The sequence below is a fragment of the Typopeltis vanoorti genome, chromosome 11 (genome assembly GCF_054136105.1).
Source record: "Typopeltis vanoorti isolate ZY-2024b chromosome 11, IOZ_Tvanoo_1.0, whole genome shotgun sequence".
In the NCBI taxonomy this organism is placed as follows: Eukaryota; Metazoa; Arthropoda; class Arachnida; order Uropygi; family Thelyphonidae; genus Typopeltis; species Typopeltis vanoorti.
In genome coordinates, this window is record NC_143559.1 from 34,661,716 (window position 1) to 34,686,867 (window position 25,152).

The window sequence follows — 25,152 nt, forward strand, 5'->3', positions numbered from 1 at the left end:
CTTTTGGTCTTCTATATTTGAATATGTCCGTTGGATCGTATGCTGCAGCTTGCTGAACCAAATCGTTGGGATGTGTGGTCGTCTTTAGAAAAAACTTGGTTGCTAAGGATTGTAGAAAAGAGAAAATATAGGGAATATTTGTGTCTCTGTGGAGTTGATTGTTTCTAACATACCACGGGGCGGTCAGAATCATTCTCAAGCACATGTTCTGCACTCGCTGTATTATGATAATGTTAGCATTAGAGGTGTGGCTCCAGGCGGGAGAGGCATAGGTGATTATAGGACGAATCGTCATTCTGGTATAGTTGCAATTTGATTCTGTTGCTGAGCTTGCTATTTCTATTAATTAGCGGATAGATCTGAGCTATGGCTTTAGATGCCTTTGCGCACGCAGATTTGATGTGTTGGTTGAAAGATAGCTTTTTGTCGAGAATTACACCCAGGTAATTTGTTTCTGTCTGCCAGGGAATTTTAGTATTGAATAGTAACACATCTCCTGCAGGAGACATTGGCCTTTTTGAGAAAAGAACGGCTGAGCTTTTCTGGGGGTTGACTTCCAATCTCCACTTTGAGAACCAACCCTCCAGCTTTGGAAGGTTTTCTTGAAGCTTTCTGGTAATGAAATGGGGTTTGAGAGATCTGGTTAGTATTGCCGTATCGTCTACATACAGGGCCAAAATGGAAGTCATCGGATTGTGCGGGATGTCTGACATGTATATGGAGAACAGCAATGGAGCCAGTAGAGATCCCTGCGGCACTCCAGCAAAGATGTGGCTCTGGGAGGATGTAGAACCGTTGATTTTTACTTGCATTGATCTATTCTGAAGATATGAATGGATTAAGTGAACCATTTTTAGTGAGGTACCGGCTGAGATGAGTTTGTGCAGGAGTCCAAAATGCCAGATTTTGTCAAATGCTTTGGATAAGTCTAGGAAAACAGCGCCTGTGCACTGGTGCCAGTTGTAGCTGGTTGTGATGTATTCCACAATTCTGTGGATTTGCTGGGTAGTACTATGGTGTTGCCTGAAACCAAACTGTTCTTTAGGGAGAGGATATTTAGGTCATTTACTGAGGTTTGGAGTCGTGAGAGGATGACCTTCTCTGCAACCTTATCCAGATTTGAGATAAGACTGATTGGACGATAATTTTGCGGTAGGTGTGGGTCTTTGCCTGGCTTATGTATAGGAATTGCGTCAGCCAGTTTCTAGGTGGAAGGAAAATAGTGAAATCTTAAAATTGCATTTATTATACTGGTCAGGTGCACTACTGCTTTTTCGGGGCAGAAGTTTAATCACCCGATTAGTAATGCCGTCTGGCCCAGGAGCTTTTTTGTTCTTTAATTTTTTAATAATGTCATATAACTCAGCAGGTTATGGTGCAATATGGTCAGTGCTGGAGATAGGAAGTTTGAGTGAGTGTCTGACCTTGCTGTGAATCTTATATATGTGGTCAAAGTCAAAGTTTCCATACGAAGGCCTGCATTGCTCCTCTAAGTTGTGTGCTATAACTTCTGCTTTGTCTACATCTGTGTGAGCAAGGCCTGGTCAGAGAATATTGGGGGAAGGGATCTATCTTTGTTTTTGATATTTTTCAGTAGTCTCCAGATGGAGTGATCAGTAGGAGAAATGGAGGATAACTTTTCATCCCATACTAGGTCTCTATGGGTTCTGAGTGCATCTCTTACTGCCCCATTTAATCTGTTTAGATTTATTTTATCTTGTGGTGCACACGTGTTACGATATCTTTTCCTAGCTCTGTTTTTGTCTCTGATCAAGTTCATGATGTCTTCAGGCAAACGATCTGGCTTGCGGGCAGATTTGTAGGAGGAAGCTACCTTTATAGCAGAATTAATTTGTTGTGTGAGATTTGTAACTGCAGTTTCTACTTCTTCTTTTGTGCGTATGTGAGGAACAGGTCCAATATAATCCTTGAGTGCTGCTGACAGTCTTTCCCATGCAATGTAGGAGTGAGAAGGAGGACATAGGTATTCTTGATTTCCCAGCTGTAGTAGAATTGGATTGTGATCGGATGATAGTTCATCCATAGATATGATGCTGAACTGAAGTTTAATATCCTGAAGGTAGTTATATCCAGGATGTCAGCAGTGCCGAACGTACTGAAATGAGTTGGTTCGGTGGGGCCTGCCACAACAGCGTTGCTTGATCCTAAGTAATTGTAAAGGATGCAACCATTCTTGTTTGTGGTTGTACAATTCCATTTTCACCTTATTCTTAAAGTTCTTAAATGAACTGGGCGATGGACTGAGTCCTTGACTCTTTATCCCGTCATCTGAATGAAGAAAATCTGTGTGGATGGGGTTTTATCGAGCTAAAAAGCTGTAGTCATGGCTGGGTAACGGCAATAGCCGAGTCTCAGTTAAAACTTCATGGGCTACAGCATTGCCATTTGTTACCGTGGAAGTCCTAAAAAGGACTAAGATCTTCCGACCTGAGTTTACAAAGCATATTAATATTGTTCGTAACTTCATTATTATGAATGGTGTCTTTTTTTTATAGAAAGTTATACTATAGTATATCAAGATTTTGAGTTAAAAACGTTAATAATAGACTATATTTTAAAATTTCTAGTAATGCTCATAAATAATAGTGATCTAATTACTGCAATAAATAATATAAAAATGTCCAAACTGCGTGATTTAAATATTGGCATTTAAGAATGCCAATGTTTATTATTCTTATAGTCCTTATAAGGACTGGCTTAAAGGGGCGAAGCAAGAATGCTTTTCATATTCCCCGTTATCTGTAGAGAACAGTGTAGGGATAAGGTTTTATTGAGCAATTAAAGCTCTGATCATGGCAGGAGGGTAACAGCAATAGCCGAGCCTCAGTTAGAACTTCATTGGCTACAGCATTGCCATCCATTACCCTCCAAGGGAATTGATTTGAATGAATCAATCACCGCATCTTACGGTCGATTGATTCTTTATTATTCTTATAGTTCTTATAAGAACTGGGCGATGGACTGAGTCCTTGACTCTTTATCCTGTCATCTGAATGAAGTGAATCTGTGTGGATGGAGTGTTATCGAGCTAAGAGGCTCTAGTCATGGCTGGGTAACGGCAATAGCCGAGCCTCAGTTAAAACTTCATTGGCTACAGCATTGCCATTTGTTACCCTGGAAGTCCTAAAAAGGACTCAATTATTATCTTAACCTACTTGTTTCTAATCCTTATCCTTATAAGGACTGGCTTAAAAGGGCGAAGCAAGAATGCTTTTCATCTTCCCCTTTATCTGTAGAGGACAGTGTAGGGATAAGGTTTTATTGAGCTATTAAAGCTCTGATCATGGCAGGAGGGTAACAGCAATAGCGGAGCCTCAGTTAGAACTTCATTGGCTACAGCATTGCCATCCATTATCCTCCAAGGGTATTGGATTGAATTCTCTTATTATTCTTATCCTTATCAGGACTGGCTTAAAGGGGCGAAGCAAGAATGCTTTTCATCTTCCCCGTTATCTGTAGAGGACAGTGTAGGGATAAGGTATTATTGAGCTATTAAATTAAAGCTCTGATCATGGCAGGAGGGTAACAGCAATAGCCGAGCCTCAGTTAGAACTTCATTGGCTACCGCATCTCACGGTCGATTGATTCTAAAAAGAGCCTCCTCTTATTATTCTTATTAAATTTTTGAACTGTTATACCGATAGCATTCATTATTATGAATGGTGTCTCTTTTTTATAGAAGGTTATACTATAGTATAACAAGATTTTGAGTTAAAATGTTAATAATAGACTATATTTTAAAATTTCCAGTAATGCTCATAAATAATAGTGATCTAATTACTGCAATAAATAATATAAAAATCTCCAAACTGCGTGATTTAAATATTGGCATTTAAGAATGCCATTGTTTGTTATTCTTATTAAATTTTTGAACTGTTATGCCGATAGCATTACAGACATGGATAAAACTTCAAGACTCCTCGCTAATAATAAAGAAAACAAAGACTACACAAAAAAAAAGGGAATATCACATTCCTCAATTTGATTAAATAAACGGGATTGCTGGACACCCACCTAATAAGATGATTTTTTTGGGGGTTGTTGTTGCTTTATATTTTTGCTCTTCGATTGATCCATTCTCATTACCAGCAAAATTATGCCCAAGAAATAAAGCAAAACATCGCAGTAATGCAACTAATTAAGTTGCATAATGAACTTATTTAATTAAACAGCACAAGTGGTAATTTTTGAATGTTTTTTTTAAATGCTCTCTTTTATGGCCACACAAAGAACACATTAATTAGCTATTCTGATGTAAAACCTTTTTAATCCTTTTCACAGTTAAAAGGATGAAGAGAACAGTTAAATATTGCATTACCATTCGAAACAAAAAGACAACGTTATAGATTGAAAATATTTCGTTTTCTTACAACAGCTACGACTCCTTGTAACAATAGAGAAGAAGGAACACTTCTTTTTTGTGTTACAATAAGTAAAACGTGTAATGTGTAAGAATTAATTTCCTATTAAACTGTACAGTTTGATAGTATAGGGAAAAAAAAAAAAAAAAAAAAACGGAAGTTAATTGGTTAGCTTACTTTGAGTAGTAACAACAAAACGCAAGAAACTAGGGTGGAAATTTATTTACATTCTTTCGCGTCTTGTACGAAGTGTGAAATGAATAGTACCTGAATGAATTCCTTAAACTTTCACTCTGTACAGATTTGTATCAGCACACAGAAGTCTTCAAACTATGACCGCATAGCTATTTGTACCATCCCCCTTCCGAGTGAGTGGGTTAGCAAAAATAAGCAGGCAAATGAGCGCATATTGCAAAACATTATTTGATATTTGCAACCAAAGAAATTTGGTAAAGCAGCAGATCCAAATCGAAAGAATGGCCCACTACAACTGCCAATTGACAATTCAAGATGAACTCTGCACCATATAAAGATAGAAATCAGCCTCCGAAATGGTCATTTGAAAACTTAAAAACAGATCTCCTGTTAAGAAGAGTCCACTGCATTAGTTGTACCACAAAGGGCCAGGATATGGCGAAAAGGTAATACCCTGGACCCAATGTGTGAGATGAGAATATTGCGGGCGCCAGCTGAAATACTATAATCGGACATTATTCCTGGGATAAGTGTCCAAAAATGTCCAAACCGTCTGCAGAATCTTTGGGAGGAGATTGGTTTTTTTTCTTATGTGAATTTCACCTACAAAAGGTTGCAAACATGCAGGGTATTAGTACCATGAGTGGGCTAAGGATTAGTTCATCTAAAAACCCTGATGTAGATGTCAAACGCGAAACTTTTTCAAACCATTTCAAGCCTCCAACAAACAGGATGATGGACTCATGCCAGATAATGACAATTCACCTAATTTCACTTCCTTGTTCTGTTTTTATAACAATTCTAGGCGTACGAAAAGTCGTATGCTTATTGCATATTAACACCGTGGTTGGAGGGAGTGCGAGATAATCCAACCCCCTATACTAGAAATCAAAAATGCAACCCTTCCACCTTTTAATAATCAACATAGCGAACTCACACCAAGCGGTGACATCATCTTCTTGAGTGACTTCTCCAATGTCCTTCAAGCAACTGCTGAATCGTCTAGTGTAGTGGTCGGCAACCTTTTTAATATGAAGGGCGTAATACTGCGGACCCCATGACGCTCGCGAGCTTTAAACTTAAAATTACAATTGGCATGAATGGTTTTAAAATGTCTTTCTATATTACTTTTTTTAGAAATAGCCACACTATTGTTGCATAATAAACATTTGCCATTAGGATTGATAAAGTAAGGCGCTCGCTTCTGATCTGACAGATACATGCTAATTGTTAACACGAATATTCTTTAACAGATGCGAGAGCCCGAGTGACCTCTGATCATAAGTAGTTTGAGTTGTTGACGTCATCTAGTTATTGATGCTGTTACACCTGATATCTTGAAAATATAGTATTCTCAGTTATCATGGTGTAACATGAAAAACAAATAACATAAATAAAAACCCCTGCATGAAAAGAATAATTTAATATTCTTGCATCCAGTATAAATTGAGCAAAATGTAAAGGTCTATTGTTTAGTTAAGATAACAAAAGAAAAGAATGTATTAAGATGTATTATGACTAAACAAGGAATTTGTATTAAATAAGTAGCTAACTAAGAATTAATATAGTAATGCTATTAAGAATGAAAGAGTTAAGTCCATAAGTATAAAAGAATGAGTCATGAAATACGCTATGTAAGAGGCTACAGATTAAGCATTAAGTAGAATTCTGAGAAAAGGTTTAAAAAGGGGTTAAGATAGAGGCTAACAAGAAAAATAACGGAATATCGCTTAAGGATAGAAACTTCGTTACGAGTTGCCGATCAAAATGACGTATGGCGGCCAAATGCTACCCAATTGGTAGACAGACGGAAAACAAGTAGGAGGTGGGAAAAGGAAGTAAGAAAGAGCGCCGTTAGGGAAGCAGCTATAAAAGGGTTGGTACCCCCCCCCCCTTGGGGACTTGAAAGGGGACTCGACTTAGCTTTTGGTTTTTTTCGAGGAGTAGGCTCTCTTGGGCTTTAGTTTGGTTTTCGAGTGGACTTCACGGTGTTCCTGAGTGGAGAGATATGGCTTATTCCTCATGGGACAACAAGGAATCGAAGGTGAGCGGGAAGGCTATTCCCGTATTCCTATGTAGGAAGCGAAATATACTAAAGAATCATAGGAAGCTGTGAAATTATCGATGTACTCGTTTCGGATAGTACAGCCGGCGGCGCAGATGTTCATACAGCCCTGAATTGCAAGAAGTTATACAAGCAAGTCCGTTCAGTAGAAGGTAAAGGCCCGTAAGTGAAGCTAAAGAAAGGTATTGTGAACTTTGTCTTATGTTAACTAAGAGTTGTTTGTGATAGGTACCATTGTCATAATTCGGAACTGTTAAAGTGATTAGGGAGAAATTATAATAGGACTTTAGAATTTGATAGAGAGTGTAAAAGGGTAAACTAGCTAGTGTTGATAATTTGTGAATATTTAATTGTCCTAAGAATCTTGAGTGCCTACTACTTTGTAAAAGGAAAGTTAATGACATAGCTGTGTATTAATGAAGTAAATGGTTTTGTTAATATTGAATTAGATGAGTGCGAATTGAGTAATCAAGTAGCCTGAGGAATTTGAATGCCTAGTGTGATGTGTAGAGAATCGGAATTGTCATAAGTATGTGCTAGAATACCTAATATCTTTGTTAGTATACTTGAAGCTGAATAACCTAATGATATGTGGTGATCTAATTATTCCATGTTAAGTGATTTCGTGTTTTGTATGAAAATTTGTGGCGGCATGATCGTAGTAACTCTTGTCGAATCATAGCCCAACTACTTGTATTAAGCTAATTTTAGTGTGTAAGTAATTTAGTTAAGTATTTTGATATGTACCATGCTTAGAGAAGTAATAAACCTTTTATTTAATGATGAAGAAAGTTGTCTGATATTGCTATATCCAATGCACCGCTTAGAAACATTCGAGCCTAACCACGCGGGGAATTAATGTTAAGAAACGAGAAGCTTAAAGAATTAATGTTGAGTAACGAGAAATAGTGTCACGACTGCAATATCAGATATTTAAGTTCCTTTCTCTGTTTATGTACAAAATAACTTAAACTAAATATCCCAAAGGGCGCAGTTAAAATACAAATACTAGGGATACTACGGGGAACAGTAGCTCAGATATTGGTAGAAACTTTGATGATGTTTTGAAAGTAGAAGTTAGGAGAATATAGACGAAGGCAGTTTGTAAAACAAGATAAACAAAAATCGTAAGATAGGGACGTAACAATGCGACCGCTCTCACTACTCTACTATATTCGGCACAAAACTGTTGTAGTTTCTATATTCGGCTATGAAATAATGTTGGATTCAATATTCACTTAATTTGTACAATCATGTATTATATTTGCAGTGTTTTTTCTTTATGTTTTCTTGCATTTTAGCACATACTAGTAATGAATGTATCTCTCAGATATACTGCGATCTACGATGCAAAATTACCGCTGCGAGCTCCAAAGCAGTTTACAATAATTTCTCTGAGGGCGCACTAAAGATTCACTGCGTTGCCGCCCTCTGGTCTAGTGTGAATCCCATTAAGTCATTTATAGGTTGACATATCACGAACTGTTTTTTCATTAATCCACCAACTGTTTAATTGACTGATGATTTTTCATCTAGAAGTGAGGAGCTGAAGGATCTTCCTCAGCCATAGCCAAGTTAGCTGGTCTTAGGCGTGGACAGTAGGGTTTTTCTCCGAGTTTATCTGGGGTTTTTCATCCCGCAAAGCAGGTAAACCGGCCTTGAGAACTCAACACTACGTACGATACGCCGGGGCATACGGCTGACCACCTTATCCTGTGAACGGTTTGAGGTCCGATGATTAATTAACCCTCGACACCGCAAGGAAAATGGAAGATGAGATGAGATTTTTCATCTTCACGGATCAGTTTATAAAATGTTTCTATTCTTGTTGAACATTTAAAGAGAATCTGTGCGACATTTCCACATTACTTACTGGAGAACTGAAGTGGTTTGATTTCTTTCTATTATTTCATATTTCTTCTCTAGAGCAGGATTTTTGGATTATATATAGATAGTTTTATATCTCATGTAAAAAGTGGAGGAATCATAGTAGTTATTTCATCTTTTATACCAGTTTCTATCCTATTTCTGTACGTGTTTTCAAAGCAATAGCTACTATGATTCCTCCACTTTTTTCTGATAATGTAAGCACATGAGTAGGCAACATACAATAGCCTTTCTCACACCATTTTCCTCAAGGACTACAATTTCATTTGTTTAAGAAACACAACAACAAGGTCCTACGTTCTTCTTAACCTATTCTTACTCCCATCCGCCCATAAACAACAAACTTTATGAGCTGTAGATTTTGCAACCTCTCGTATTTGTAAGATTAATATATAAAATTGTAAATTACTAAAATCTGGCAGAAAGTTCAAATTTGTTAATAAAACACAACTAATTCTCCTCTTTCCCAACGTTTGATTTTTTTTTACTATACAACAGCTACTTTTCTATTTATTTTGCGTAGTCTATATTAGTGTCTTTTATTTTCACGTGTTAGCTTCCTGTATTTACATCTTTATTGAAGCTAGATCAGAAGTGTGGTGTGTACTATTATTCCGATAGAGTATTTACGAATAACAATGTTTATTATTAGATCATTCCTATGAATGACACTGTACTGTATCTTCAACACTGCAACTGCAGAGAAATTAAACTAATACGCGCAAATTAATGACGTGAACTCACGCAACTTGATCAATTACGATACTTATGCATTTTTTTTTTTTTGTTTAAATTTTTTTTTTTTCATCTTCCAGTATCGCCTAGAGAGAATATCGACCTTGTCTGGAGATATTTTAATTAAATGAGGGGTATTAAGAGAACTAAACTATCGATTGCCGTAATTCCTAATGCGCAAATCTCTCATAAAACCTTTTTTTTTTTTTTCATTCGTTTAATCATTGAATTAACTTGGTCAATAAATCTGCACGTGTTTGTTCATAATTTAAATTATTATTGATGTTATAAAAAAAAACAAAAAAACAGGAGGACTTGGAAAATACAATGAAATGCTGATTTTTTTTTTTTATTTCTCCCCCTTTTTTTTTTACAGGTATTCAATAGCCGTGCGTAATGTCCGAATCGGAACCTCCACCCCCTCCGGCGCCCCCGCCACCAAATGATCGGTTGCCGCACTCCTCATCTCTGTTCACCTCACTACTGGGCGACGAAGAAGACGACGAGGAAGACGGAGACAATCCTGTTTGTAGGAGTGACCTCAGCGCCCCCGTGTGGCAGGACGACATGGAGATCGATTGGCAGGAACGTTGCTTTCAGCTGGAAATGGCTCTTCACAGATTCCGCGATCAGACGGCCAGGATCAGGGAAGCCTTGCATGGCAAGGTAGGACGTAATGGCTACTCTACTTTTCTTTTTCTCGCTTCTGTTATCTTTCCTGTTCTATGTCGAATTGCATTCCTAAAATTTGAAAGCGCGAATGTGATGTTTTCATTCCCGTTTCGCATCCGGTAAAGTAGGCCTACGACAGCCCTTGTCTAGCATTAAATGGTTGATTGTTTATACCAACACACACCGCCGCCTACCCGGAAGCAGTTGAATTAAGCCTTAAAGTAGCGTGCCGATAGTTCATGTGATCTGTGTCGTTGCTAAGCAAATGTTTTCGTTAAGCCTAACGCTTTACTATTGAAGTGAATTATAAGGGGGGATAATCACGTTGCATTCATTGTACAGATATATACGCAAACAGTACATCGCCGAAGCATGAAATCGAATCTAATACATCACAGATAACGCTCTTCTCTCTCATGACAGAGATCCAGTAACACATGCTAGCGATGTATATGTGATTGTAATCGAATAAGACATCCGTTGTATATTGACTTATATGTATATATATGTACGTATTTATCTAAATGTTTTTTCGTGTTATTAGATTTGCTTTTAACTCCCTCTTGGTAGTGGTGATTTACCATGTTGAAGACACTTAGAATGGTCGAGTCAAATTTAACGATCGGAGATAAAATATGCAGGATATGCAGGATAAGCGGGACGTCAAATAGTGATATAAATAGAAATAGAAACGAAAACCATGAACTCCAGTTTAGAAAATTATGCAGTTTAATTCTCCATCCATTACATAACCTGTGGAAATCAATGCTGTGTAGCTTAATATATAAAGGATAAGAAATAATAATGGGTGCATTGGTAAACTATGCATTTCAGAAGGTTCAAATGATAGATTGATCATTTTTCTATTTATTTAAATTGAAATAAATTAATATACGATTAAATAATATAAAGAAACAATTTAATTACGAATTAAGAGAATACAATATAAAGGAAAAATTGAACTGCTGGTTACATTTACTTCAATTGCTAAGCTTGCTATAAATAAATTCATAAATTCTTCGAATTTATGAATTTATTTATAGTGAGTGCCTTTTGGAAGTGCACTAAACATATATATATATATATCCTACGCAAATAGTGTTATTACACAGTCGATATGCACATATAAATATTTTATATGCAGAATCATACTACTCAAATACACACAAAATGGAGTATTGGATGAGGAGAACTGTTACCCTTGGAGGGTAATGGATGGCAATGCTGCAGCCAATTAAGCTCTAACTGAGGCTCGGCTATTGCTGTTACCCTCTTGCCATGATCAGAGCTTTAATAGCTCAATAACACCTTATCCCTACACTGTCCTTTACAGATAACGGGGAAGATGAAAAGCATTCTTGCTTCGTCCCTTTAAGCCAGTCCTTATATGGACTATAAGAACTAATACGCGCATATTATGCAAGACAAATAACGAAGTTTTTATTAGCATATCTCGCATACAGATAATGTTCTCATAAACTTAAATCTCATCTGCAAATAATACTATTCAACTGATATACACATATATATTGTATAATTATCTCAAACTTAAATTTGATATTCTGATATGCATATATATTGTATAATTCTCTGAAACTAAATAAATAAATGCATTTCAAATTATTTTGAAATTAGCATTTATTATATTATAACGTAACGCTACAAAGAGAAAATCCTTATAAGGAATGGCTTAAATGGGCGAAGCAAGAATGCGTTTCATCTTTCCCGTTATCTGTAGAGGACAGTGTAGGGATAAGGTGTTATTGAGCTATTAAATTAAAGCTCTGATCATGATCAATGCTGTAGCCAATGACTTCATTGGCTACAGCATTATATATATATTTTGTGAGTTCAACAAATTTCATCATTGGCCTGTAGAGTAAGATAGGCTGAGAGTCAGCAGATAGTAGGAGAGGAAATAAAGATAGAGTGCATAGAAATAGAGTAGGTTAAAGAGGCCTCAGTTGACCTGTTTTAGCTGTTTGCCCCCCAGGGGCGTTTCTAAAACGGTCGTTGATTTTTCACTTTAAAAAAAAGGAAAAATCCTAAAAAGGAAACATGTAACAAACAAAAAATGAAGTGCAGAGAAAAAAAAACTGGAGAAGGAATGGAAAGGTAAACTTAGAGGTGGAGGAAGGATCTGGCCGGAGTGATGCAGCTCACAAGGAACTGCACCGCCTCGCTTTAAGCCTTCGCCGCTGGGGTTCTCAGGTCCTCCCCCACCTGTGGGAGCTAAAAACCAGTGAAGCTGAGTAGAAAAATCCACAAGGTGGTTACTGTTCCTTTCTTTTGTTGTGGGCTGTTATGATTCTTTTGGCCACCTCACTTCCCTTGGCCATGTCTAGTTTGCAGAGAGCTATGAAGAACGCCGAAGCTGCCTCCTCGTCTATATCCAGGGCTACCTCTACTTGCTCAGGGGTGATTTTGCTGATGTCATCAACGAAGAGGTCACCCCATTTCGCACTGACGATGTCGGGTCCATATTTTCCTGTGAGGAGGAGTTCAGGTTCTACTACTTTATTTATTGCTTCGTTGAACGTTTCTGTCACCCTCGGCATACCTCTAAGGAGATGTCTTAGAGTCTCCCCTGCTTTTGCATGAGGGACTTCTGGGTGTTCAGTTTCAGATACTTTTGCTGTTTTGAGATTTGTCAGCTGTTAATGGCCGTTTGGAAGTTTTGGTGTTCGTCTCCATCTCTACTTCAGCTTCTACTGTATCTGAATTGGCGATGTCTATATTGGCAGTGGTAGCTCCGCTTTCGTCCGTGGGAGTTACCATGATGGTTTCTGCATTGTCAGTCTCTTTTGTTGGGATCGTATTGCTGGTCTCTGCAATTCTGGAAGGTTTGGTTTCCCTCCCATACGGGACCTTTTCGTTGTCTTAGACATGGGGCAATATTCAGGAGTGGTCTCAAGAGGCAGAAACTCTTCCTGTGTTGTGACCTTTTCATTACTTAGTTTTGTTGCTGATGTGACTGCACCACCCATCCTCTCTGCGAGGGTTCTGGATGGGCAGGTGTCGACTCTGTGGTCAGTGACCCCACATTTCAAACAAGCTGCCTCACATTTTTCTTGGTTGTGGCTAATTTTTAGGCAGTTCTTGCATTTTATGCGAGGGCAGTCTGCCCCAAGATGATTGAAGGCACTACATCTAAAGCACTGCTTTTTGACGCCTGGGTAATTTACCATTACCTGGGCAGATCCTATGAGGACAAAGTTAGGAACTTCGGTCCTCATTTCAAGAGAGATGGTTACCTCCCCTGACTTCCACTCGGGATTGGCGGCGTCATTGTGAACCTGGATTTCCCGTACAACTCCCCACTTAGAGAATACGGTACGGATTATATCGTTGTTCTCGGCATATTCTAGGGGAAATCGTGGTATCTTAAGGATTCTCAGGATGCTCCCAACCATGAAGGGAGATACTTTTACTTTACCACAGTCAAACCCTTGGAGAAGCTTTTCTCTGGTCTCCATATTTTTGGTCACCACCTGGTAACTTCCTCCCCCGTAAGGGGTAAATCCGAAAATGTTCTCTGCACCAACGTGCTCTATGATAGCTATCGCCATCGCCCTTGCCGGTATTGTGGCGTCAACCTCATTTCCGAGGGTACGCACACGCGGCAGAATGGAGGGCATGATCAGATATGGGGGGGGCTAACTATTCCCACCACCAAGTATTTGATATTTCCCCAGTCCGGGGTTTAGGAAGATCTGTAAATTTCCGATTAAATATCGTGAATCCCGATGGGACTCGTACCGATATTAACGGTTAAGAACAGATACTACAAAACGCTAGTAGCCTGTTAAGAACAGATAGAATGGGAGTTCATGTCTCTCATCGTCGGCCTTTGGAGAATAAAGAATGCTGAGGATCAGCAGACAGTAAGAGAGGAGGTAATGCAAGGTAAAAGAGGCCTCAGTCAACCTGTTTAGTCGTTCAACCCTATGGGTTTGGGCTAATTGGTCTGTAACACATATCTCATTTCATCTGTTCAGAAAAATAAATAAATAAAAATAGTTAACCATAAAATTTTGTCTAAAATTCACATATAAATTTATCCAATTTAATAAATTAATAAGATGTCAATGGAGGATATCCATTGATCCTGTTTTGGAACGATACTTTACAGACTAAATGTTTATTCGCAATTTTTATTACTAAGTATAATAGCTTTTTTGTAAGGTTGTTAAAGTTTGCTGCTGTTATTGAAAGTCTGAGAACTTATGGTCCAGACTGGATATATAAATTTACCATAAGATTCGAACTTAAGGTGCGGACTCGATTTTTTTTTTAAGGGCTTAAGGTCCGGTAAATTGAATTGAATAAGAACATCGTGAAGAACTTACAGACCTGGTACCATTGGGACTCAAAAATAGGGTTGAATCTGGCCCGGGAGATGCCGCTCACAGGGAACGGCACCGCCTCGCTGTAAGCCTTCGCATCCCGGGTTCTCAGATCTACCCCCCCCCCCTGTTTGGACTAAGAGAAACCGTGCCAGCGAAAGCTTTGTGGCGAGGAAGGACAGAATACTTATTACTTTTCCTAGAGAGAGTTAGGTGGGGTTTTGTAGATTCTAGAGAAATATACAGGGCTTGATGTGTCCCTGTATGGGAAAGCATATTTTCGGTCATTTGCAGTATTTGTTCACAAATTTAAAGTCTCCTAGTAGATGTCTCTCTTGAGCAAGAAATTTAGATAGATAGAAAAAAAAAAAACCTTTCCTTATTCCTGCGTACATTAAATTTGCGTCCCGTACCTGGGATTTTTTCCTACCTTCCAGATGTGATACTTTAATACGTTGATTAAGAAGATAGCCAACTTTTGGGTCTTGTTGACCGGTGGAGGGAATTGTAGACGTACGACCTCTTCTAGTGACAGCATCGGGATTCCCAATGCTGTGCTTAGTCTCTGCCAGATGCGTTGGGCTGGTGGGCAAAAATAAAAAAAATGCTCCACCGTTTCCACGCCTCGGCAGACATCACAGAAGGGGTCGCACGGACTGGGTACATATATATATATATATATATATATATATATATATATATATATACACACACACCGGGATTTAACCTGTTTCACCGGGAGCCTTCCGTAGGCTATTCGCCAGGCTAGGCCATGCACAGATACTACACTTCGATCTTAGCCAAAAGGCTTCATTAGCTACAACATTGCCTCTGCGCAAACTCTGTAATCAGTTTAACATTAAAATTAAGTAAGAGACTACTGCATTACATATAATTAAGAGATTAATTATAATTATAACTACAGCATCATGTTTCTATTATTCATATTCATAGGCTCCTCATGATCCATCATGAGGAAGCATCATGTTCTTAAGTTCTTAAAAGAACTGGGCGATGGACTGAGTCCTTGACTCTTTATCCCGTCATCTGAATGAAGATAATCTGTGTGGATGGAGTGTTGTTGAGCTAAAAAGCTCTAGTCATGGCTGGGTAACGGCAATAGCCGAGCCTCAGTTAAAACTTCATTGGCTATAGCATTGCCATTTGTTACCCTGATTAGTAAGTAAAGGGTAAAATCTCAAAAAATCGGACGATCTCTAGGCCACTCCATAGTGGGCGAAAGACCGTCCATGTCTCAGCGTTGGTTCCACTCATTGACGGCCGCCCCGTCCAAGCACCCCGACGGGCTCCCCGTTTAAGCAGAACCGCTCAGCTTTGGTTCCACTCAGTGTCGGCCGCCCCATCCTAGCACCCCGACTCCTGAGCAGAACCGCTCAAATTCCGAGGAAAATAATTCACCGACAAGAACCCCTCAGCGGGCCCTGCCGGAGAACACCCTCCCCGGAAACTCAAGGTGCTCCCTTAAGGCAAAAACCATAAGTAAGGGAGCGAACTCAAAAACTCACACCCAGGATAACAGCAACAGCCGAACCTCAGTTTACTTCCTCGGTTCAGCATTGCTAATTGTTACCCTGGGAGTCCTAAAAAGGACCTTTTTTCAGGAAGCATCATGTTATGCAGTTCAATTATTATATATACACTCATTATGCAAGAATGAAAATGGTGTCTTTTTTTGTATAACGCAATATTAAAAAATAATATTATTGTATAAATATTCCTTTATATAACATTATAATCCAAATATTATTTATCTCTAAGGAATATAATCCAAATTAGAATAAGAAATAACTCATATCATGCAAATTAGAGTACTAATATATAATAAAATATTATGAAAATAGGAAGAAGTAACACAAACAATGCTATTAGTTTATGATGTCATATATGATATAATAACACAAATAATACTACTTACTTGATATTAATTGATGTGCACTTATTTTATACTATAATAATCCAAGTAGAACATTATATTACACTTGCATTATTAATATATTATATAATAACACTAATAATATATAATATTATAAAATAACATAATATATTATATTATATAGTAACACTAACAATAATTCGAATGTATGTGTGTTTCTCCTCAGCCTAATGGTTGGTTGGGTAGCAGTGCTGCTTTACTAGGTAATTATTACAAAAGTAGGTGGTTATCCGTTGTATTCCTTGTCCAATAGTATTCTATGTCTGCAGATTATGTTCAGGATCGGTTTACTGTTTGAGATATTATAACTATGTAAATACTATATAAAAATATATTATATGAAAATATATTATGCTAATATAAAGAAGATATAATTAAAAATAAATAGGTTATATCTGTGGATTATTCACCATATATTTCTGAATTCTATATTATCCCAATAAAACACCATTTTTATTATTGTATAATAAGTGATTATGAAATTAGTTTGCCTTTAATAACCGACCTGATTATGATTATATAATATAATCAGGTCGGTAATTAATAATTAATATCCTTGGAGGGTAATGGAAGGCAATGCTGTAGCCAATGAAGTCTAGCTGAGGCTCGGCTATTGCTGTTACCCTCCTGCCATGATCAGAGCTTTAATAGCTCAATAACACCTTATTCCTACACTGTCCTCTACAGATAACGGGGAAGATGAAAAGCATTCTTGCTTCGCCCCTTTAAGCCAGTCCTTATAAGGAAAGGAATATAATATAAATATACTAATAAATATTTGTCCTTTGAATGGATCTACGTTTTCTCAATGAATATGTATAATATAATATAATAATTATAACATATATAATATATTATATAATAATTATAATAATAAATATTTGTCTTTTGAATGGATCTATGTTTTCTCAATGAATATAATAACAAGAATTGCCTCTAATGCTAGCGTTTCTTTCTATTTAACATTCTTAATCATCAAATTTTCCAATACATTCCATAATCATTACTTACTTCAGGAAATTTGCACTTATATAAGAGATAACTGTAATTTTCATATTAGTGTATTTTTAAATTAAAAAAACTTTTTAATTCATAAGTTTTTTAAATATATATTTCTATTATATAAATTATTATTAATCATATACTTTTATTATAATAATATACTAAGATTAAACCATGTTCTTCCAGTTTAAATATAGAAAGATTATGAAAGGCACATACACAGTCATTAGTTCGCAAAGGAAAAAAAATTATATATAAAAGAATTGTGCAATCTGTTTGTTGAGTAAAGAACTTATAAAGACTATCTAATTATAAAAATTGAACATCTGTACAGTTGTTGGAAGGGATGGAGGTAAAAAGAAATATTCAGTATCTAAATGTGAGATTATCTGATGGGGAAACAGTTAAGCTCATAACTTAGGTGGGAGATGACCTTCCGGCTTACTGGAGGCCTGAAGTGGCTTGAGGAAGTTCTATCTAGAGAAAGATTTCTGGACTATGTAAGAAATAAAGGAACTACTAAAATAGCATTGATAAAAACAGAAAAAAAAACCTTAGCTCACTCACGGTACAAAATGTACTATAGGTTCGCAAATAATCTTTCGTGGGTGGGAGCAACATAGGGGACTATATCATTATCCCTAATTATACAAATCAGCGATCATAAATTGCTGTGTCATAGTCCTAACGAATCTACATTCGTGCCAATCATAAGTGGGTTATAAAAATATTGTTTTCAGATCTTTACTGATCCTTGATTCACGACCATTGTCTCCCTTTAGTTTCTATCCCTCAGAGAACCCTGCCAATACATACTGTGATGACCCCGTGAACGCTCTTGTTGCTGTTTTTATTACGGGGGATGAGAGACAGGGGGTTTATAACTTGCTCTTTTTTTTTTTTTTCAGCGAAATATTTCCGCTCTTGCAGCCCGTAATGAGGGAGAGAGGTTTTAGAAACCCATTTGTCCCGCTTTTGCGAAGGATCGCGTGGTGTCACACACACATACACACATGCAGCCAGGCTGCGTGTGATGCATTCCTATCGATCGTCAAACTCCCCCACTAAAATGTATGCTATTAAACGAAAGCAAACGCGAAAAAAAAAAGAAAGAAAAATGAGTGAAGCTTTTGTCAGTAAAACCCCGAAGACCGCTCTCATCCTCCTTTCCCCCAATCTACTTCCCTGCTGTGTGCTCTGACCAGTAATGCGAACTCATGTTCTTTCTTTCTTTTTTCTTTTAGCATCCATACTGACGTTTGCATGCTTCAGACATAATAAAATTGTGTGATGAAATGTCCTAAACACACTCACAGCTTTCAATATATTTTACTGTCTTTTTTTATTGTTTATTGTGTTCGGTATTTTATATATAAATCCAAGAATATCATAAAACGCTTTAGTTTAAATTGTGTATATTAATCGAAATATTTTACTTATGCACAGACTTCTTACAATACTTATGATCTTAGGGATGCTTTGTAAGTGAAAAATTTCCAATAGTATTTAGTATGATCCTTGTGTATCCAATACCGAACCGTCTTGATTTTAGTAATGCTCTTTTTACATCTTACTTTCCTTCGTCTATTCATGAATTACAGTAATTACCTGCTGTTTCTATGCTTACATTATATTAAAGTAATGTGTAAGAAGCCATCATCGGAGAGTGTAAAATTTGTGGTCATCGTTTGCCTCCGACATATAGATAATTGAACTCCGACATATAAATAATTATATCATTTCACTTTATTGTTATATTTATGAATAGGCAACACAAAAAGGCATTACAGAGATGGAGGTAGGTCGGGTTTGACATGTATATTAAGAGTGGAGCTATGTTATCTCTGAGTTAAACAAAACACTTCCATTTATAAATGCTGACGTTGACAGACCAGTAACAAAAATGAAAATGCAGTACAGACCTGATTAATTAATAAATCATACATGTTATTTATTCAATATCGCTATCCTTCATTGTTAAATATATATCTTCAGAATGATCCACGCTGACACACACACACACACACACACACAAAATTATTCATAATTTCTTGGCCAAACGAATATCTCTTCAGATCTCCATCTAACACGATATGGGTTCAAATCCTACAATGAGTATGAATGTCTGTGAATGTCTTTAGGTAGGGTGATTTTCAACGCTCGGTGTGATACAACTACCATCCTATTTATTGAAGAAGTGGCTTCAAAAAATTCCACGCTTCAGATAAAGGCGTTTCGGTTTATTTAACTTGAATCTTACCCACATTACTAATGTACTATGGGTTTATAAACATTTCGTTAGTAGGATTTACGATTTACTTCATTATTTTCCAAACTTTGGATCCTTCAAGGTCAAGTAAGGTCACATAGTTTGTAGTGTAATACTGTTTGTCCTACACAACATACGATTTTGCTCTTTATTCTTAATAACTAGAAATGCTGCCTCACACAGGCCGATGACAATTAACAAACGTCTATATCACATGGAAATTCAAGCTCACTCGCAATAGCATTCGAATCCAGTGTAGGAGGGAAAGAAAGCAACTATCCACGGCCAATCAGGTCGGCAAATATATTTATTCATAATTTTCATCTTTATTAAACAGAAGGTTAAGTTAAAAGTTGCTAAATGTTATAAAGACAATTTGAAAGACAAATTCCTAAAGATTAAATATAAATTAACGAATTATAAATATATTACTTTAAAATTACTTTTTGTACAATAAAATTGGTGAGAACTATTGTTTTATAAAACTTAAACCTATCGGAATTTTAGATACTTATTAACATGATGTTATATTTGATCTTTTAAACGTATTGTTATCAGTTACAATTCTATAATGATCCTAGTACTTTTCTCTATAAAAAAAAAAAAAAAAAAAGTTCGAATACATAAATCAACGCTAAGTTATAAATGGCAGGTCTGGTTAGCAAGTGTGATTAGCATATATTTGCTTTCCAGCAATTAGAGACTGCGAGTTGGAACAAAGTATGTGTGAGATGAATTTGATTCATAATAAAGAACTGGGAAATGGACTGAGTCCTTGACTCTTTATCCCGTCATCTGAATGAAGAAAATCTGTGTAGATGGAGTGTTGTTGAGCTAAAAAGCTCTAGTCATGGCAGAGTAACGGCAATAGCCGAGCCTCGGTTAAAACTTCATTGGCTACAGCATTCCGCTACCCTGGAAGTCCTAAAAAGGACTCTATCCCCTGGTAAACCAGGATTTTTGATTCATAATAAAGTCCTTATAAGGACTGGCTTAAAGGGGCGAAGCAAGAATGCTTTTCATCTTCCCCGTTATCTGTAGCGGACAGTGTAGGGATAAGGTGTTATTGAGCTATTAAAGCTCTGATCATGGCAAGAGGGTAACAGCAATAGCCGAGCCTCAGTTAGAGCTTCATTAGCTACAGCATTGCTATCCATTACCCTCCAAGGGTATTTGATCCTAGATCCCCATAATAAAATGTTTCTCATAATTCATTTGTAGTAATCTGATACAAAATATTTAAAAGCGCATAATATAATTTTGAATTTTTTAAAAAATATATAAGATATTTAAAAAACTGAATTAGAAATGTGTGTAAAATATAAGTTGCACTATTATTTCAGAAAAAAATTCTAATAGATTAGAAAATCAAATAAAAGCAGTATAGTTTTCATTAGTACGTCGTCATCATCATCATACGTATCAAGGATTTAGGCCTAGAGTGGCCTGTTCCGGCCTTAGAAGTCATCGTTGAATCGTTTAAGAGGACGTCCTGGTTTTCTTTTTCCTAATGGCTTGTACTTGAAGGCTTGTTTTGGTAATCTTTCTGTTTTCATTCTTTGAACGTGTTCCATCCATCTATGTTTATATTAGTACGTGATTGCTACATTTTCAAAACCGTTACTCAGAGTACTGCATTACATTTAAAAACAAGATTTGTTGCTGCCGGTGTAAACAGATAGGAGTCATTATGAAAATATGAAGGACTCAATCTGTACACAAAAATTATGTATTCAATATATCACTAATTAGAAATATACTATATGAAATTATATTATACTATATATATATATATATATATATAGTTTCTAAATATTATATTATTTTCTAAACCAGTGGTCCACTTGTGTTCCGCAAACTGGTTACAAGTGTTCCGCCGATGAAAGAAGTAGTGAAATGTCACATGACACTTCACTACGAAGCACGCCAATCTTGCTTCAAAAACTTAAGATTATTTCAAGAGATTGTTGTACATGCGAGTTAAAGAAGTAAAATATTTTGAAAAAGACTGTTAAAATTTCTGATTAGGTACAACTTGCATCCTATAAGGTAGCTGAATTAATTGCTGTAAAATTAAAACCACATTCCATAGCAGAGTCTCTTATTTTACCAGCATGTTGTGAAACAGTAAACATTATGTTTGGCGACGAAGCAAAAAAGGAAATTATGAAAATTCCTCATTCGGACGATACAATAAAAAGAATAAAATTAAAGATATGTCAGAATATATTGAGAAAACAGTTACCAATAAACTTTCCCAGTAACATTTTGCTTTACAAATCGACGAATCCACTGACATTAGCGGTAAAGCTCATATATACTAGGATTCGTTCGTTTCATTAATAAAAACGAAGTAGTGAATCAATTTCTAGGCTGCAGAGAACTTACCGAACGTACAACAGGACAAGATATTTTTGACTCTATTACGTCATATTTAGAAAATGTTTAAATTTCCTGGGAGCTGTGTGTAGGAATTTGTACGGACGGTGCTCCATCAATGGTGGGCTCTCAATAAAAGGATTTGTTACCCTTGCAAAGAAAATGAACCCAAATATTATATCTATGTTTTTTGCACAGAGAATCCCTACTTTCAAAAACATTACCGGCAATATTAAAACCTGTAGTAGACCAAGTTGTAAATATGGTAAATTACACCAAGTCAAGACCTTTAAAAAACACGCCTTTTCAAAAAAACGTTTCATATCTATGGAAGTCAAGTACGAATCTTTGCTCTTACACTCTGAAATAAGATGGTAAAACCAAGGGTAAAGTACTATTCTGAATTTTAGAACTTAAGAATGAATTATTGGCTTTTTTTTTTTTTTTTTAAATGAAGGTACAGATGCTTTTGTAAAATGTCTTCAAAATGATATTTGGTGTGATAAAATGGCCTATTTTGCCGATATTTGTAATCTTAAATACCGTTAATGCAGGTATCCAAGGGAAAAATGAAAATATTTTGACATCCACTGACAAACTGTCAGCTTTTCAGAAAAAACGCATCTCTTTGGAAAAACCGCATATCAGAAAAAAAATACAGTAGATATGTTTCCTTCGCTCCATAATAAAAATGTCGAGGGAATTATTTCCATTATAAAAGAACATTTAACAATATTGGAAGAAAAGATTTCAAGTTACTTCCCTTCCTTAAATACACACAATTATGACTGGATACGAAATCCATTTGGCACAGTTAATACATCGAGTTGTGAATTTTCGTTACAAGAAGAAGAACAACGTACTCTGAAAATTATCTGAAATAGCTCTTGAGGAATTTTGGATTTTTGTCCAAGCCTTACTAAAATAGACAAAGAGATGAACGTAGCTATATCACATATTAGACTCGATATTGCTGGCAAACGCCAAAAAGCTCAAGTATCGCATTAAAATAAGTTCAATTTTTATAAAAGGCAAGTCCGTGTATATTTTTATCGTTAGTTTTTTGACCCTAATGTTTTTGGTGTTCCCCGCACTTTTCTTATAATCGAAAGTGTTCCTTGACTTCGAAAAGGTTAAGAACCACTGTTCTAAACAATGTTCCGAGTTCGTTTATTGATGGAGATAAGCGAGATGCGAATATTTTGTGGGAGAGAATTCCTTGAAAAGATAGATTATTGTGTCGATAAATTTCTGTAATAATCTTTTAGTAATTATTAACTTGAAATTTGATTTCCATTTGGATGTGTGCATTATTAGTAGAGCACATTCAAGTTTCTATAAATGGGCGGTTCTTTTGAAAGGTACATGATACGTGGGATTTTCTCTAACTGCGTTAAAATTCTACAATCGTTTGTTCGAGTTTTTGTTGCCCATCAATATCAGCTGTTTATATTTTCCAAGAATCTCATTATTTGTTTATTTTGTAAGATATAATCCCTTAACTTGATATTAATGAAAACTTTAGATTTTTCTTCTATTATAATGATAGTTGAATCAGAAGTTATGTTGATAACAGAGACATAACTTATGTGATTCTTCCGTATCCTTGAAACCTGTGAAATTCTATTTTTTTTTTTACTCTATATACAACTCCGGATGGTCTTCTGTAATTCTTCATTTTCTGATATTATCCCTCTTCTAGACAGTAGTAATTATCTCCTCGTATGTCTCCAGAGATGACTGCCACCAGCTCAATACGTCTAATAATTATTTTAGTCGCCTTTGTCGACCATATTTCACGTCTTCCATCGTTATGTCTTTAATTCCCGACGCTTTCACATTCCTTAATTATTTTACGACTACTGTCGCAGTAAACTCGCTGTAATCAACAGATAATTCAATTGGATTCTGCTAACACAATTAAGATCTGCGATGATATCAATAAATAACTCTACGAAATACGTTCTCAGTTTATTAAGCGATTTTAATTTTATTCATTGCTTGCCTTATTTCCCTTTTATTTTAAAGTTATTGTCACAGATTCCCTTTATGTCGCCGACCCTTTAACTCTTATGGTACTGTAATTATTTAATTGCATATAAAATTCATAATTAGTAATTATAAATTAAATATAGGAAGCGAGTATACGGTTAATTGAGTAAAAGTAATGGTAAGACGTTTTGAAATGAAAATATAAGTATCACTATGTTGTTCCATCTTACGAAGCGTTTATCACTAAATTTCCACAATGAAGTCTCCTCATTATAAGGTCACAGTTATTTCTGTCTTTAATCATAATCTAAGAACTCACGAAAATGTGAGTCATGCACTAGGGAAAGATGACTATCATATCAGATACTCGACTACTTTATTGGTGGAAGGTTTTAATTAGTAATTGAATACTTTTAATAATTAGGTGTACTGTTGTTACTTCTGTTATTATATTGCTCCAGTGTAAGAGAGAAGGGGTTGTGCCTTCTCAACAAGTAATGTTATCATTTCTGAACTTCTCCCTCATAAAATTGCAGCCAACTTCCCATTCTCTTCAGTACTTGGTTTGCATTTTTTACCTGTTAGAATAAATTGCTAAAATCAGTTAATGATACGACCTGTAGCAGTGGTCTGCGGCATTTTAATTTCACTTCCCTCCTCCATGTTCTCCTATGCGGAAATTGTTAGGAGACCAAACAACGTAAGAAATAGCTGCATTACACATTAGGTCGAAATTAGTTGAACGATTCGACCTATAGTAGTATTTACTATACGGTGATGCTTCCTCTCCCCCCAATACACTCAATAGTCACTTTCATGTTTGCCCTAGTGTGCACTGAAATTCTCAGGAGAGCATAAACAACTTAAAGAATTTTCCAAATCTGATAGAGGTCGATTGAACGATGCATTCTGCAGAGCTATCTGAGAAAGAAGCATCCCCCCCCCACACACACACATTTAGTCCGATTAGGCTAATTTTTTTCAAGGATACCTTCAGCAACATAAAAACAATATTCAAATTTGATCAAAATCGGTTGGTTATACAATTGCGATTTGTTAAGTATAGCGGGGGGGGGGACGACAGTTGGAACATTTTTTTTACATGTTCAACAGTGAATAACGTCGAAAACATTTGTCTGAATACATACATCGACAGATGTATTCATTAGGACATAATATTACAATCAGAAGTGAAGTCACAGCAAGTCGAACTTTGACACCCTAATGGTTCTTGTATTAAGAAGAGCAGTTAGCAATACTACAGTAGCGACTTG

General features: G+C 36.3%; 1 protein-coding gene across 1 annotated transcript in view; it reads left to right on the forward strand.

Moving 5' to 3' along the window:
- Window positions 1–25,152, forward strand: part of LOC150101431 (pleckstrin homology domain-containing family H member 1-like) — a 335,105-nt gene that overhangs the window by 45,456 nt on the left and 264,497 nt on the right. The window contains exon 2 of the mRNA XM_090400895.1: window positions 9,641–9,930. Coding sequence (XP_090257021.1) covers window positions 9,661–9,930 — 270 coding nt within the window. The 5' untranslated portion in view covers window positions 9,641–9,660. The remainder of the gene's footprint in view (window positions 1–9,640; window positions 9,931–25,152) is intronic.